Source organism: Lepisosteus oculatus, chromosome 2 (genome assembly GCF_040954835.1).
Source record: "Lepisosteus oculatus isolate fLepOcu1 chromosome 2, fLepOcu1.hap2, whole genome shotgun sequence".
In the NCBI taxonomy this organism is placed as follows: domain Eukaryota; kingdom Metazoa; phylum Chordata; class Actinopteri; order Semionotiformes; family Lepisosteidae; genus Lepisosteus; species Lepisosteus oculatus.
This window is the reverse complement of record NC_090697.1, coordinates 4,395,169-4,414,033: the sequence shown is the minus strand read 5'-3', so window position 1 is coordinate 4,414,033 and position 18,865 is coordinate 4,395,169. Positions and strand designations below refer to the sequence as shown.

At 35.4% G+C, this 18,865-nt stretch overlaps 1 protein-coding gene across 1 annotated transcript; it reads right to left on the bottom strand.

The window, feature by feature from the left end:
- Window positions 1–4,044: 4,044 nt before the first annotated feature.
- Window positions 4,045–5,049, bottom strand: LOC107078154 (trace amine-associated receptor 13c-like). Its single transcript, XM_015353859.2, has one exon. It carries the CDS (start codon window positions 5,047–5,049, stop codon window positions 4,045–4,047), a length of 1,005 nt encoding a protein of 334 aa, XP_015209345.2.
- Between the last annotated feature and the right edge of the window lie 13,816 nt (window positions 5,050–18,865).

Below are 18,865 nucleotides of genomic sequence, written 5' to 3'. Positions count from 1 at the left end.
TTTGATGTCAGTTTATTTATCCTAATAATCTCTAATGTCCTGGGGTTACTTGATGAAGCTAAGTGAACAGCCCTTAGCAGACCTTACATCAGAATGAACTGTAACAAAATAAAGAATGATTAATTTTATAGTGTTGTGTAGATAAATTAAGAAAATATAATCAGATAATGAGATGGTATAAGCAGAAAACTGTACAGGAAGATAAATAAATCAAATTTGTCTTGAAGGTGCCCACTGTAGTTATATTTACTGAGTGTGGAAAAATAACATTTTATGAGGTAATGACAACAAATAACACACAAAAGTAATGTGAAGTAAGAAACTGCAGACTAGATTTTCACAATTAAAACAATACATTTTGAAAATTCACACTAGCATTATATTTGTCTTTAACACACTTAACCTTTAGTGCTCACACATGACACACATGACAGAAAAATACAAACATAAAATAATAAGATAATGATTTTCATTTCTCATAATGTGTTGAAGAACGTGTTGCAAAGAGTTAGCATTAATTTTGAGATATAAAAAAATGAATGCAAATGTTCAGGCTATACAATCTGTAGGACATGTCAATGAAATTGGAAGTTCAAATAAAATAATATTTACAAACACTATTTATAGGCTCAATACATAAACTAAACAATCTATCTAGTTCACAGGGAGAGTAAAAGAAAAAAAGAAATGTCTAAGATAAGAAGTCTTAAAATGTTTTGGAGATATTCAGTGTATGGGTGGCTGTGGGTGAAATATATCTTGTAAACTTCTCTATGGTGAATCAGAAAGCTAGAAAAGCGAAACTAAAAAGGCTTTCTTGATGCAAAATCGTTGTGTGTAAAGGATGCCATGAATAACTCAATGTACCCTATCTGGAGTGTCAACATACTGTAAAAGGGGCCAAGTCAGTTTGAATTTTGGGGCCCAAGACTTAGCGCCATCAAGACACAAAAAAGTCCTTAAACAAATTAAGATAAGATAAAAAAATCACTCATCCTAAAGCTGACTTGGGCCCCAAAATTCAGCGCTGAGCGTAAAAAAATGGTCTACTTGGTGTGTGAATGCTAACCGTAACCATAGCTGGGGTGTCAGATAACCCATTTCTCAATCAATATCTGAAGTCCTCCGGGCATCAGATTTCAAAATATTCCCCCCCAAAAAAAGTATGAGTGTTGATAAAAGCTCTTGCAAATGCATAAGATTCTACAACGTTTGGTTACAACTTCTGATCCGAACGACACAGTTTGGGATACAAACAACATGCAGTGCTCCATGTCATCCAGGCCCCAGAGGGCTTCTGAAAAAAAAAAGTCAGATAGAAATATAAAACTACCCATCCTAAACCTAACATGGGCCCCAAAATCCAGCGCTGAGCTTAAAAATTGTCTAAGTAGTGCGTGAATGCTAACCCTAACCCTATCTGGGGTGTCAACTGAGCAATTTTGCGATCTTTATCTGAGCCTATTTGGGCATCGGATTTTGACATGTTCTCCCCCCAAAAAGGCATGAGTGGGAAACAATCAAGACCGTTGATTAAAGCTATTGCAATTAAATGAGATTCAATAATGCTAGGTGACTTCTTTTGATTCCACTGACTCAGTTTCTGGATACAGCTACCACATGGTGCACCGTGCCACCCAGGCTGCCATCGCATCATCCAGGTGGGGGCTGGACACTAGTAGTGGTGGAGGGGAGTCCCTATTACCTGTAAAATGCTTTGAGTGGAGTGAAATGTAAGTGTAAGGAATAACAATAACATTATGTATTATATTATATATATATTATTCCTGACCGGAAGGTTCCGGGTTCAATCCCAGGTAGGGGCAAGTGATGTAGCTTGCTCTAATTTCATTCTAGACGGCTCGCAGGTCCACTCAGCCTGCTTTCCAAATGAGTACCGGCCGGCCGGAGTGTGATGCTGACCACATCACCTCCACTTCCAGTGTCAGATGGTCAAGATAAATGGTGGCCCTTGCCCCCCATTCCCCCATGGGCCTTTATGACCTGAAAAGGGGCCTGCCTGTATAATATATCATTGTAGTGTTCCGCTTAGCCGTCACCCTTCGACCCCTTCCTAGCAGGAGTTTCCCCTTCCAGGAGAGCTATATAAGGGGGGACCCCGATGCATTTTAATAATAATAATAATAATAATAATAATAATAATAATAATAATAATAATAATAATTGCTTACACTTATATAGCGCTTTTCTGGACACTCCACTCAAAGCGCTTTTCAGGTAATGAACGAATGAATGAATTTTCTCTCTTTTCCCTCGTGGCATACTAGAGGTTACCTCACAGCTGTGAGCTCCTCCTTCCATCCCCCACCTGCAGCGACGAGCGCACCTTTTGTAAACAAAAGGGCAATAAGTTCCTCTCCTTACTGCTGCAGCTCGCCTTCTGTCTGCTCATTCTCTCTCATCCGCACTCCGAGTCGACCGATTCCCCACAATATTAAAACCAGCAGGTTCTGGCAGGAAATCAATTATTGATCTTTTGGTTTGTTCTTCACATGGACAATAAGTTATGTTAGTGTACAACTATGGAGGTTCATCCTAGGAGAAAGGCTTGTGAGCTTTGCTTTTCACTATAGCAATATAAACATGCTTTAACTTAAACAATCTTCAACCAGGTTTGTTAGCTTTCTACAGCAGTGTCCTGATTGGATATTGTCCCACTTGTACTGTACATAAAACACATGTAGGACTTTTTTTCTCCCAATTAAGGTACAGCTGTATAGAGGATTTTTATCTCATAATTAAGACTTCATACACTCCACTATCGAATGTATTTCTCCTACAGAGGACTTTTAATATGTAACATAATAAAAATGAAATTTGTGCTAAATATTTAGTTATTAAAATAAAATTGATCTGACAACTATACAGTAGGCAGCTGCAGAACTATAAAACGGTCCTCACGCATTAATATTATTTCAGTTCTAAACTATTTAATCATCATTGTTTATATTTAAATAACCTTTTAATTGACTTGTTAAAATTTATTAAGTTGCCTGTCTTAGTAAACTTGCATAAAATTATCCTTTTTGTCCCAAAGGAGCTACATTGACAAAATGTAATAAAAATCTAAAGTAAAGTTAAAAAACACAGAAAAAAAAACTCTAGAACCACATAATTAAACTTTCAAATCCAAATAAATTTGTCTTATTAAACAATTTTGCATATTTAACTAAATTAATGTTTACATTTTTTCAATGTTTTCTTATAAGAGGTGAAATGTTTTAAAAACACAGAAAAAAAGTAAAGCAATATAGGACCTGCATATCAATGTGCTGCTTTTCTCTACAACTGTTAATATTTGCTTTTATCATGGAAGTGTTGAACTTCAGATTTATTTTTTTGCATAACAAATTCGTGAGTACAATACTTTTGCAAAAAGTACCAGGATGAAAAAAGAAGACAAAAATAGTGGGAAACATTTTAAACATTTTTTTTGCAATGCAAAATTAGTAATTAAATGTATCATTTTAGGTTTTCATGCTGTTAAGTATGTCAGCTTGAAATAAAAGTTCAACTAGTATTAATTAGCTAATTAAATCACAGCTGTAGCTACAGGTTCTAATAAACACTTTAAATTAAAGGAAAATTAATTATGTAATAAACCATAACATTGCATTTAAAATTGATTTATCTTGTTTTTATGCTATTGTTTAAGAATGCAAAATCAAAATCAACATCTATCCAGTATTTATGAGTAAAATGATATTAAAAACTCAGCTGTTGCTGCAGGGTACCCATGTGACACACGTCATCCCAGCACCTCACCCTCTATTCATACTAATAAACATAAACACCTCCGTGAAGACATTGAAATAAAAGAAAGAAATCATCATGCAACAAAAATATTAACACTCCAGTCAAAACAGCCCATCAGCAGGTTTTATTACACTTCTTGGAGGTGGTCATCTACACTGACATTAAAGATACACGCAGAGGATAAAAGCAATCCTCCAGATTTCTTTTTTAAATGAATTAAATAATTCGTTTTTTCTAATTTTCTTATGTAATGGGACAACTGTAGATTTAAATTTCCTTAGAAAACACATTTATCAGGGAGGATTCTATTTTAAATATCTTGAGGGTAACAATCAGCTTAACTGACTTCTGGAACCAGGGATAAAACAAAGCATAAATGATAGGATTGATAGCAGAATTAAAATATAACAACCAACCTAGAACACTAAGTACTAAAGAGGTTCGGCCCACATTTTTAAGAATGAGACTGCATATATAATACGGCACCAAACAGAGCAGAAATGCAATCACTAATATTCCTAATGTTTTTGCAGCTTTCCTTTCAGATGTTGAAGATATTTTATCTGCTGAACACATCTGCTCTGTAACAGAGCTGATTGCTCGTGCATGCTTTTGAGCAACTACAAAAATCTTGAAATATAATGTTATCATTACAGAACAGGGCAATATCAATGTACATAATAAATCAATTATTACCCAGCTTTTAGTTATGAAAAACAAACAGTCTCCAAGGCAAATGTTCAGTTTTTCAGCACCATCAATATTTCCATTAAAATACATGAATGCCAAATTGTACAGTAGTGATAGCAGCCAATTAAGTGATATGACAGAGGATGTTATATTAACTGTGACTTTAGCAGAATAAAGTAAAGGGTAACACACAGCAAAATACCGGTCAATAGCTATGCATGCAACATTATTAATTGAAACAGATGTGAGAAAAAAAACAGATATATTATAAAGTATGCAAAATGTTTCTCCAAAATACCAACAGGTTTCTATGAATAAAATTAAACAGAAAGGCATCACAGCTGCTCCTACTAAAAAATCTGCCACAGCCAGAGAGAGCACGAGGAAGTTAGTTGGTGTGTGGAGCTGCTTGAAGTGAGAGATAGAGATGATCACCACCAGGTTTCCACACACTGTCAGCATCACCACTGCCACTGCAGAAATATACATCACCACATACACAGCTGGAGATCGCACTTCCTTCAGGCAGGAAGAATTAGATTCAAAACAGTATCCAGCTACTTGAAATTCTAACAATTCCATTGATGTGTCACTATTCAAATTTTAAACTGGTACTGTATGGCTATAACCATAAATTTGTAATAATATGTAGACACAGTCAATTCTACTTGGTCCGCTTCACAGTGTCTGGGAATTCCTTGTTGGTGATGTGAAATTTATTACACAAGAAGTGTGTTGACTCCTCCTGCTGTGAGCAGGATTTGATGACAGTTTGCTTGTCCTAATAATCTCTATTCTCCTGAGGTTACATGGCAAAGCTATCCCCTCCCTCTGTCTCAACTGTTTTTTAAAAATAATAATTATAAATAATGAGTTTCTAAGCGAACGTAATATATGAAATATGCCATATGAAGGTGGAAACCTAAATTATATTTACTTATTGTTAAAAAATAACACATAAAAGAAAATGACTAACAAAAAAATATAGCACACTAAAATAATAGGAAGTACAGATGCAGCCATTCAAAATGCGCGGGCGATACCACATTATTTTCCAGTGCGCTGTACGCAGTCTACCGCGAGTTACCGGTAAATACCGCTAGTTACCGTAAATTCTCCTATAATACCGCAAGCAAAATAATAGTATCCGGAATTTCCGCAAGGTGGAGCTAATTAAGCTCAACCTCTCATGTTTGGGCTGTCGCCATCAAAGTCTTTAACAAAGATATTACTAATAGTATTAATAATGAATGACCTTGGACAAGCTGTAAGTGTAAACTCAAAGTATTGCCCTGGTCCACATTCTTTTTTTCATTGACCGTCTTTGTAAAAGTAACACCACAGCATTACGCATTTGTTTCCAATCATGCAAAGTACAGTAATTTTTGAGAATCGATTCACCATGCCTTTCACATGCTTATAAAAGAGATTGATTTAGGAACATAAACATATTACCGTATGCAAACTGTACTGTATACAGTATGTATATGTATATTTAATGTCTTAACTGTGCCCGTTTAAGTATTGAATATTTATATGGAAATTAATAAGATATAATTATATTCGTGTACTGCGACAGGGCTGTGTAGGGCTGTTTCACCTCTGTCTTCATGTGACTCTATTCAAAAGCCATTTAGCAAAGAGGGGATGAGAAGAGTGACAAACTAGTATACAGTACAGTACTTTAGATCTTTTTTCTGAACAGGGGAAAATCTGATCATGTTTTTCTATAACAATAATAAAAAACATTGCCACACCCGGACTGTTAAACCAACGCATTAGCACGTCAAAGCCCATTGAGGAGCCGGGCGCAATAACTGTTTTGTCCCTTGATTTACTGATCTGCATTAATTACAGAAATCGAGTTCCTGCTCTTTGCAGACGACTTGGTCCTGCTGTTGCCCACAGAAAAGAGGCTGCGGCAGAACCTGGCGTTGCTGGAGCAGCACTGTCAGACCTGAGCGCTGACAGTCAATCTGGACAAGACCAGAGTTATGGTTTTCCAGAAAAAAAGCCAGACCCCCATTAGTCTTCCTGAGATCGTCGGATTATGAACGAATAAAAGCATCTTATTAAAAACGTGTTTGCGTTTGTCTGGGTATTTACTTTGTAATATGTGGTTTACATCTACTGTATTGTTTTGAGATGCCACTTTTAAAGGTGATATGTAAAATAAAGTTTTTTATTATTGTTATAGAGAAACATGATCAGATTTTCCCTGGTTCAGAAAAAAGACGATTAAAATCTGTAATCTTTCCACTTGTATGTCATCGGAAAATACAAGAAGTTTCTGCTTTGTGCTAAGACATTAACGAGTACAACCCCCCTCTCTGCGGGAGTGCTGGCTGTGACGAATTAAACCGGTTTCACAGGTATTTTCAAAGTAGGAAGTACTCGATTGGTACTCGAAGTACTCTGTCAAAATAAACAACAAAAATAAATGAAATGGGGAACTGTGCACCCCCCGGTGTTTGTCTGTCCTGTACCTTCTATTCTTTAGCCATTTATGGCGCTCACTTTTTCCTCTTCCTCCCTTATTAATATAGGGGGGCAAGCTCACACACTCTCCCTCTTTCTTCTCATGTGCATCACTCTCTGCATGCCCACGTACAGTATTCTCCTGCTCTGTGTATAGCATGCCCCTTTGTAATGAAAAGGGCCTATTTTGTTCCCTGCACCACAAGCATACAGTAGCAACCAGAGGAGGCTGCTTGCAGACTGGCAAGGGTGATGAGACAGAGATCGTGGTGAGACTGTCTGTGATTACTCTGCCAGGCAGCTGGGAGCTGGGGGTCAGCTAGACGACGAGTGGGTGGGCCACTGCAAGGCTGTTGAGCAGAGACAGGAGATGGGGAGAAGACAGCGCCCTCCACAACCATGCTGGCTCAAAATGCTGGTTCCCACTTCACCATGTGCCCAGCAATCCACTATGTGTTTGGTGTTGGACTGTCCCATGAGCTCTCCTCTTTACCAGGCTCACTATTTCCGCTCCTTCCCCTATAAAAGTGAGGAAAAGCACTTAATCTCTCTTTCTTCTCATGTCAATCCACCAGATGTTGTCATCTTTCTCAAGATCATCAAAGATTCATAAGGTGGATAGATTAGTATGTGACACACATTTAAGGAGTTTACTTCTTGAGGCATAATTCGCTTAGGGGGATCTGGAGGGCTCTGCACACAGCTAGCTACATTATGAGTCTTGTAGAACGGTACTTATCATTAAAAGAACTTTTACAGATTACGGGGCTGAACACATCGAAAAGAGACAAAGCAAAGTTTTAGTAATAACAGAAACTTGAGTTCACTTCAACCCAAGCTGCAATTAGAGCATCGTCTGGAAACTTTTAGACCTTGAAAGAAAGGGTTGCTAACAGAGTTTATTAAAGTCTAAGAAATTAGTCCAAAAGTATCTGCCTAAACAATTTCTCAGTGACTTAGGCCGATATAAACTACATAATTTTTGGAAAATAGAACATTTCACAAAGTAACTTGTAGTAACACTCACTTTCACTACATTCATAAATAGAAATATGGTGAAACTTTATTATTATAAGAACACAATAAAGGTAACACTTTTATTTTATTGTGAGGAGGAGGCCAATCTTCTTATCTAGCCCATTTGGTAGCTGGTGATTAATTTAAATATCACAGTCTTAAATTGATTAAATTTAATACTTTAAACTATCCTAACAAATGATCCACGGCAAAGACTGGGCTATTATTTTTAGTTGTTTTTTTAATTTGATCATTAAAAGACAAAAACTTTAACTCAAAAACAAGATCAATTTAACACATTTCTTCCATCCTCTTCCCTCTCTCCCCAGACCTTATGAGAATCACACCTGTATCTTTCATTTTTAATACTCTGGGTCTTGAAAGTGACAGTAGAAAACTCGAGCAATAAATTATGTACAATGATAACCTGGAGAGCATTCACTAATAAAGTTAGACAGTTTGTGATATTGGAGAAAAACAAATGCTCCAATAATGTTACAATGGCAGCAAGAAACATGTAAGAAAGACAAATACTCTGTTGATATGTTAGGACTTGTGTAATAGCTAAACTGCCACAATTGTCTTAAAGATGTTGTAGACAGCCTGAACATTTGCTTTTGTCAAAAAATATTTTGCCCTTCCCAATTTTATAGTTTAGTGTTAAATTTAATAATGATTTTGAAATCTCCCAAGATTGGACTCTATGCAACCTAGAAGTTAAGAACCGAATTCCAGGATGAACAGGCAGCAAAGTTGGGGAGTCTGCAAACAGAACACATTACTGAGACAGGGAGGAGTGGGGATCATGCATTTTGTGGTTGGAGAGCAAGCTGCTTGCAGACTGGCGAGCCGAGTAGCCACACATGCAGGCAGATGTGATGTTGTGGCTACCTAGGGAGTCCAGAGTGTGGTACAGGTAAGGATCAGATTCAGAATCCAAGCGAAGCAAGGGCTGTAACCAGGTTCACTCAGAGTTTAAAGCCAGGGTCAAAGTCAAAAACAGTTTTATGTGTTTTCTAGCTTGTTCCACAGCCCAGCAGCCAGGGAGGCCTGACACATTTTTGATATTGTGACAATAACACTGAGCACTAAAGATTTAGTGCATTAAAGACAAATACATGACTAGTTAGTGTCTCTAAGATTTACTTTTAAATGCATTGTTTTCAGCCTTCTTTCCCTTTTAACATCCATGACAGCAGGCTGCAGTTAAACCTCTGATTCTAACACATACTCTACTTCCTATTATTTCAGTGTGCTATAATTATTTGGTGTACTTTCCTTTTTCTTGTTATTTAATAACACTAAGTAAATATAATTTAGCTTTCCACCTTCATATAGCATACAGATGCAGCCATTCAAAATGGGTGAGGTATTTCGCGGCATACCCCGGTGGGCGTGTCGCAGTGTCACGCGGTATCACGTGGTGTCACGTATCATTTGACGCTCTGCCGGAAACTATCCGGCGTCGCCTTGTAAAACCGCCAGGGGGAGCTTAACCTCTCATTTACAGCATTTGAGCCTTTAATTTTGAACTGTGTATTACAGCATGTTAATCATCAGTCATTAAAATGTTGGTATATTTTATGAAAGCAAGATTGCTCAGTTGGACAAAAGTACACAACCTACCTTTATCAGAAATATTTATGCATCAAAGCCTTTACTGAAGATATTAATAATAGTATTAATAATGGATGACTTTGGACAAGCTGTATACTCAAAGTATAATTTCTTTAGCACATTTGTACAAGCACTTGGAATCTGTCCAAGCCATACTTTGTCAGGCATTTTGTTTTACTTCAACGGGCATAAAAACTTCCTTGCTTTTAACAGGGCGTTTCATAATTTCTAGCTACGAAAATGATTTAAAATGCGACACCTATCATTCAACTAGAGCTTAAAATATCACAAGGATCCTCAAGAGCACAGCAAAGAGTGTATTAAAAGACACTTGTATTTATCAACGCTTTCTTTTCCGTATACCAGATTTTATGGAACCACTTCAGAGGGGTGTCAGCCAGTCAGATTCCAGGAATCGGCACTTTAAAGGAAAAATACACACCAGTATTCCATTTCTCCCTAAACATTGTAAGCTTCGAAGTCTTTAACTAACGTGATACCGGAGTCAACAAGCATACTTTTAGAATTTGATTAAAAGGGAATATAATATGGAATCGCGTATCTCAAGAAATTAATAACGATATAATTATATTCATGTTGCAAAAGAACTGCAACGGACATAAAAACTCCCTTGCTTTTAACAGAGCGTTCCATAATTTCTAACTACGAAAATGCCAGGTGAAAGGATTTGTAAACATATTTTGTTAAAGCAAGTCAGTTTTTTCCGCAACACATAAAATACATTTTTCCAAGAAAGTTTAGCCTTTGTCACTAATGAAACCACTAAATAAAGACATAAATATAGAAATCTTAAGATTTGTTTTATTTAATGTTGGTAGCAGGATGAACTGTCAGAGTGTATATTTTGTTGCAGAGTTGCTGCAAGATGTTAACAGTGAAAAAGGTATTTAGAAATGAGTTATTTCAAGATGAAAAAGAAAACATAAACGAAACATGGTTTCATTATGACCAGAATCGGTCTTGAGATATTTTTAACTTGATTTACAGTATTTGAGAGTATATCTTAACACCGATACTACAGTGCTTAAGTACTGCTCACGTATATGTTTCTAGGTTTATATTATGCATTTCATACGGTCAAATTACTTTTGAGCAACTAATAAGAAGCGCGAAACGCTATGCGTTTTAGTTTCGTTTTGTACTGGGACCCGTGGATTGATTAGAGATATCAAGTACATACAAGTCATTTTTTAAATGTTGTAGTTCGTCTTGAAAAAATGTTACGAGTACATCATCAATCAACAATTACACAGGTTCTGTTTCCATATTGCGGATTTTGGTTACGTAATATTATTTTCTAGATTTCACGTTGTGAATATATGATTTGGGCAAACAGAGCCGCAAAGAAGTACATTATGGGTTGTTGTTTTTTTTTTGCAGTTTTATCTAGAACAAGCGATGCTTAAACCTTTGTCTGATTCTTGTGAAACTATCCACACGACAGTTACAGTACCTAGGAGTTGACTTCAGTGATGTCACTGATGGGATGTTACAGTACCTAGGAGTTGACTTCAGTGATGTCACTGATGGGATGTTTGTAAAAATCCATCCTATGTAAAACGTCTTCTCTAGTTGTCCTGCATATGTATTCGCTAATGAAGCTGTGTGTTCTGAGCCTGGATCTCTACATTTCTGTATGAACCAGCTTAGAGGGCTAAAGACAGCTTGTGTTTAAATTGAGTGTAAGGCAATTTATGCTTCTAAAGTCATGGTCAGCATTTATTTTTGTACTGTGCTGTAAACTTGTTCTGTGCCAAGTCACATTATTTTATAGCGTTTTTATAGCGTTATCAAATCCGGTGGCGCTGTGTGTTAGTTTACTGACTCCCATGTCACATGGTCTGTGATTGAAACCTGTAAAACCGGTTTAATTCGTCACAGCCAGCACTCTTCAGGTGTGAGGGTCTTCTGCTCAGAATGAAACGTTAAAATGTTTGTGTATATTCTAATGGTAGTGGGGGCAGGGTGTGTGGGAACAGGTTTGGTTGAAATTGCATTGGAGATCTATGTTCTTCACACCTGAAACATTTTCTCTGAAAGCATTTTCTTCGCAGTTTAACCGATCTTGTTACAGCATGTTACAGTTTACTATTATTAACCATATTAATTTTAAGTGCTTAATGTAAAATCTTGTAAAAATATATTTTCATTGTTCAAATATACATTAAGTCTGACTATCATATAATAAGTTAAATACAAAACTAAAGAAAAAATAGGGTTAAATGTAATTCAAAATATTTTGCTAACAATGTTAACTGTTTATGAATAATGAAATGTATTAACTAAGGAGTAGGATGGCACAGTTGTTAGTATGTTTTTTGTTTTGTTTCTTTTTCATAAATACAACAGTAGTACCTGATGTCTCAGTGGCTTTCAAAATTAAATTATGCATGCAAACCTGTGAACTAGAAAGATAACTAAGATTTTAATACTAATTAAATGACCGTGGGCACTTTCCACCCCCTCTACATTCTCAGAGTAGAACAGACTAACCTTCTAATGAAAGACGGTCCACCCCCCACGGACAGGAAAAGTGCCCACAGACACTTAAACTTCATATGGTCAGTAACAGTAAACAGTAACATGGTCAGAAGGAGCACGTACAAACGTTTCCGAAATAACCACATGTAAGACTCTGATGCTTAAAATGTTTAGGGAGAAAGTGGAATACTGGTGTGTATTTTTTCTTTAAACTACCAATACCAGCCATATATAGTCTGTAACGTAGGGATTTCTATATGTCTTTATTTAGTGGTTACATTAGTGACAAAGGCTAAACTTTTAGCTTCAGTAACGTGTGAATATATCCCCTTTTTATAAAACGACATGGTTGAAAACTGTTCCAGAGCCACTGTTGTTTCATCAGTGAAAAGTACATCATGAAATGCCTCTCCCTGTTCAATCCACTGGAAAAAAGAAAAGGAGCATAAAGCTTCTGATGGTCATAAACGATATTCATTTAGGAGCAGCATCAGAGGTATGTTTTTAACTGCACTACATTGGAGAGAATACCATAGTGTGTTTTTTTTTTTTTTTACTCCCTGGCGGAAACTGGCTTCCAGAAGAATCAGTATGGCTCAGAGATTAAATAAAACTTCACTCGCACCAAACAAATGTATATTTCTAAATATCACATGATCGAATTTAAGTCATTTTAATAACAATGAATAGTCACCTATGCATTACAATATAAACATTTATATTGATTTAAATCGCATTTAAATCACCTTTATTTAAAACCCATAAATAAAGCTGATACTGTTTAGACTTTTAATTATTTAAAACTGTATTAAAGCAGCACGATACACAATGCAACGTAAATCGCTATCTTTGTCTTCTGTGTAATAATGTTCACCTCTCTGTCCAGCAAATTTACAATAGTAATAATAATGAACTTTATTGTATATGGCGCCTTTAAAGGTGGCTCCTCAAAGCGCTTTACAGGTTAAAAACAATACTGTTAGGCTGGGAAAACGATTTTTTTTTTAAGAAATACAAAATGAGATATAATGATATCTTCCGGCTTAGACATTAACGAAGAGCATAACGCGTGTACTGTATACACTGCAAGTACAACCCCCCTCTCTGCAGGAGTGCTGGCTGTGATGAATTGAACCGGTTTCACGGGTATTTTCAAAGTAGGAGGCGAGATTTCCAGCGAAAGACACCTCCCCCCCTCAAAAACCCAGTAAGTACAGTACTTACTAGTTAAAGGCTAGGCTCCTCAATGAAATCGCTTTAACATGCTAATGCGTTGGTGTAACAGTCCGGGCGTGGCAAGCTTCTAATTTCAACCCGACTACGGCGAAAGGAACCCTTCTTTCATTAGAAGACAATGAACATATTTTAGCCCTGAATGAATTAATAGCAAACATGGTTTACATAAACGACATTTTTCCAAGAAAGTTTAGCCTTTGTCACTAATGAAACCACTAAATAAAGACATAAATATAAAAATCTTAAGATTTTTAAAATACATGACTTTGCTAAAATTTATTTGAAAATAAAAACAATTACAAGCGCCAGGGGAGAGAGAGAACAGGGGAGGGATGTTGGTTTTGCATAAGGGGCGGGGCTATGGAAATTAGGTCTGTTTGGGAATGTGTAGTTACGTGTTCTGGCTGTTTGTGAATTATCGTTGTTGAGTATGGAGTGTTGAGGTATTGATTTTGTGTAATGCTTCATGTTGAAAATTGAGGTGGATTTTGTTTATGATAAACAGGATAAACTGGGATGGGAGGAAGGTTTGAATTTGCATAAGGGGCGGGATTATGATAATTGGAGGACTTTGCGAGAGTAAAATAGTAAAATGAGCAATCTAATTACTTATTCGTTTAAAACGCTATATAAAATAATTACTTATTCGTTTAAAACGCTATATAAAATAAAGTTTATTATTAATTTGCTGGACAGAGCGGTGAACATTATTATGCATAAGACAAAGATAACGATCCTGATCAGTTTAGAAATCTGTGTACGCTGTAAGGTTTTTACTTCTTAAACTTTTAAAATACACGTTTTGAATAGAAAGAAATCCTCTTCCTGGTACTTCCTGGTACAATGCTGCACAGTGGTGGTGGTGAGTGGAGTTGTCACGCCCTCTGCAGCCAGAGGGCGCTCCTTCTCTGTCCTTTCCCTAGTTTCCGGTCTGCTGTCCTTCCTGTCCCTCTCTTTCCCTTGGGCTATATATTTCCAGGTCTTGCACTGTCTGCGCTCAGCATTGACGTTCGGATGTCCTGAGACCCGCCTAGCACCAGGGCGCCCCACGTCCGCTCCCTGAGGTTATAGGTTTCTATACGGCATTCCTGAACTCTTTGCACTAATGAGCCCGGGCCTTTTTCCCGTCTCGCCGCTACGCATATGGGTCTTTTCCGCTCTCCTCCTCCCCACGGTTAGTCCCTTTGGACGTCCGTGACAGGAGTGTCCAGAAAAGCGCTATATAAGTGTAAGTAATTATTATTATTATCAGTCTGCCACTCTGATTTGACAACTTAGTGTGTGGGATTCTGGGAAATGTAGTTTTTTACATCATGTATACAGATGTAGCCATTCAAACTGCATGGTAAAATCCAGAATTCTGTATACTGTAGATGGTAGTATTACCGCAGTCCACTTTCTTTGTATACATGTTTTATTTTTTCTTTGACTCATTCATTAATGAGTACTTTTGAAACAATTTAAGCTGTTTGTTTCAAGTGTGATTCTGAGGGACTAGTTGGTGCAATGGGTTTTATGGCAAGGTCTCCATCTCGTATATCCAAATTCAATTCCTGCTTAAGGCACAACTTTTTTTTCCAACAAAGTAATAAATATAATGCATACTATATTATTTATTGTTTATATATATCACAACTTATTCAATGTTTAACTATATTAATAATGAAATAAAAATGTAAATGAGCACAAAACCAGTTCAACCAGTTTAATTCAATTCAATTTAAAATATTTTATTCATCCCAGTAGGGCAATTTAACATGTCTTTACAACAAATATATTGTTGTATATATTATAATTATAATTGAGAATAACAAAGTAGTATTAAAAAGACCACTGATATTATAATTATGTATCTGATCTTTATTAACAGTTATTAACAGTATTAATTTATTAATAATAAATAATAATTTCAAACTTCTTGTATCTTTTTAAGAGTCATTTGTTTTCTCCGGTTTGCATAACCTTCGCTTTCTTTTTAAAATGCCTATTTACGAGATACGATGTTTCAGTTGTCAATAACTTTGCAAAAAATGACACAGAGACTTCAAATCACAGGGATTTTAAAGAACGCAATTTGCAAACATTTTTCACAGCTTTTATTTAAACAGTATCTAGTACCTGGTTGCATTTTTATAAACCTTAGTTTGAATAAAGCGAATCCCTGGTGTAAGTGAGTTCATTACGCGATAACACATTATGGATCAGTAATTTTTATGCATCAGTCAAAGCATTCTGAAGATTTTAAGAAATATAAAAAATGTAACATAATATTGTGTGGCACAGTAGGCAACTGATTCTTTTATTTTTTAAGGAAAATCAAAAAATAGAAATAACGTATCCCATCCTAAATTAGAAATTGCATGACTTTAAAAGCCATAAAAAATGGGTTTACATCATTAAAAAAAAGGCTTCTAAAAATGCAGCCAGGTACTGGATATTGTTTAAATAAAAGCTGTGAAGATTTTCACAAATCAATATCTTTTAAATGCCTGTGGTTTGAAGACTCTGTGTCATTTTTCACAAAGTTATTGACATCCGAAAAATCGTGGTCTCATAAATAGGCCTTTTAATAAGTGAAGGTTATGAAAACTGGAGAAAACAAATGACTCTGAATTATAATAATGTATCTGATAATTATTAACCATATTAGTTTATTAATACCAGCTAATAGATTCAAAATGCTTCTTTTTTAATTTCAGCTGTCTTTTAAATTTTGTTTTGTTATTCTTGACTATAATTATAAGAATACACGCTATTATTGTTGCTGCTGCTGCTGTACCCACTGGGCTCCGATGTTTGAGTCGCCCACTTCTTCGACTAGCTTACCGTGCATTTTGAATGGCTACATCTGTAAACTGTAAGTTTTTTGTTTACTTTTTAACTAAACATTTAAAACACTTTAATTTTGTAAAGGCAAAACACATTTATTTGGTTTGGATAATTGCTGTGGGCAGTCAAGGAAGATGTGAACAAGAAGGTTGCACAGATTAGGTGGTCGGCGATATGAGATTATGTGGTCGTCAGAAAAGAGGGGACCTGTAGAGGGATCATCTTGTAAAATGGGAAAGTTCAAGTGAGTAGCTGCATCAGCATGTGTAGGCTGCAAAGAAACAAGTAAAGGTTTATTCCATGCTGAAAAGAGAAGAAAAGAAACACAATGGAATAAACTTTTACTTGTTCAGATGGGAAAGTTGACATTAATGGTCCTGAGAATAGAAAGGGTGTTAGGGTGGTAGGGCAGCACCAATGGAATATAGTTCCAGGAGTTCCTAATTTGATTGATCCGAGGGTTATGTTTGGCTCAGAAGAATGGCCTGTAAATAACATGGGCATTGTTCCTCTTAACAATCCTCTTTTAATTAAAAAACAATGCATTTTGAAAGCTTGGTTATAGATGTCCATGTTGTTACTGCAAAGTCATCAGAACCTGAGGAACTGTGAAAAACAGAGAAACTTTTTAGTATGTGTGGGGTGAAAGGAGCTGTACAGGAGCTAGCTGTGTGCATTTGTGGATTTGTATTAGAATTAGAGAGTTGTGGGTGATTAATGGATGGGTTAATGTCCAGAAACGTAAGAGCAGTGGAAGATATGTTAACTGTATACTGGAGGGATGGGTGGAAGTTGGTGAAGTGATGCAGGAAATGCTCTAGATGGTCATTAACCAGCAGCCATATCACCCTGCAACTTACAACTAAATATTTTATTGCTTTTTGATAAATAAAATATTTATAAAAAACTCAAAACTGGCGACCCCTTAAAACTAAACATTTGTGAGCCTTGTCAGTACCTGAATGGGAGACCTCCTGGAAAAAAACTAAGCTTGCCACCAAGGCATGAGACTCCATCTAGTTTTACATCAGAAAAGTTAAGCTGAAATATGTGCTACGCCTGAAAACACAAACAAATTTGGCTCAGCCAAATGTTTAGAAAAACTATATCAACTTAAAAAAAACTACACATAAATATTTCAGATGATAATTATAAAAATATAAAAATAGTGGCTTTATAGTATTTAAAAGCAAATATACATGTAAAAACGTCAATTACCGTTTTTTGTAAAGGGCATCTTTACACTCCATTACTCTTTCATTCATTCATTATGGATAACATTTTAACATACTGTGATATATAAAATAATAAAATATAAATATAGTACACATATCGTTTATTGTATTTTATTATTAGGGTAAGAGTCTTTATTTTGCCAAAGGAACAACTATGTTAAAAGTATAACTTGCACATAGGCTGGGATTGAACCCAGACCTCCTGCATGAAACTAAATGGCAAGAATTCCACCACTGAGTTACTCAGATATATATTTCATTTTCCATTATAACAAATGCAGTCAAAACAAGCATGTTTAATTCTTTATGTTGAAAATCAAGCAGGTAGATTGGTGGAGGTGGAATACCGATGTGTACATTTTTTTATGTTTTAGCTACCACTACCACCTACATATGTATATTATATTTATATTCATAAATTAATATGATAGATTACATTCAGAGATGTTGTTATACTTCGGTTATTTTTATTGCCAACTCCCAAAATTTTCATTTAGTTACATGATTACATATTAATAGTCCATATTTAGTACATTTAAACTAGTGGTAAAACAGATTAAATGAAGCAATTGTTTCAGAAGCATTGAACACACTAAAAGTGCCTCCTGCCAATCCTCTTTGGCCAGTGAAAAGTTAAGATAGGTATGCTGAATAATAATGCATATTCTGAGTTGCTGTATCTTTAAACAAATTCAATTTCTTAAGATTGAATGTTTGAATATGGTTTTATATACAGTAGTGGGCAAAATATGATAAAGACATTGATCATTAATATAAATCAATTAAATTCAATAAATTCAGCAAATACACGATTTTTGCAAAAAGTCGCAGATCTCTATTTCTGTAAATACTCTGAGATAAAGGACAAAACAATTATGTAATGGAACAGCAAAACTTCATTTAAAATTCTAATTTAGGCTGGTTTTATGCTGATATTTAGGAATGTAAATTTGAAAAAAAGTTTATCAGCATTTATGATAATAATATGATAATAATTAATAGGTTTATTCCATGCTGAAAAAAAGAAAGAAAACGCAACGTTTCAGCCGTGGAGCCTTCTTCAGGTGTGAAGGAAAATTAAAATTATTATTTTAATTATAAATTAAAAAAATACAAAATTTAATTATACAATTAAATAATATTAATTTAATTATAAAATTATTACTTTATAATAATACAATCTTAGCTGTAGATGTAGGGTACTGACGTCTGGTAGATCGCCCCAGCAGCTCAACTCTACACATACTGTTAATTTTCTAAAGACATTAACATAAAAGGAAAAATGTAATTTACATAATGTAAAACAATAGTAACACTCCTGTTAAAGCAGACACTTCTGTATGGTTTATTATACTTCTCGACATTTGGAATCTGTACTGACTTTTATAACATATTAAAAATAACCATATTAAGAAGAAATATGATTTTTTAAAAGTATTTTCAGTTGCTTGGATCAAGACTTTATAGGATAATATTGGACGATC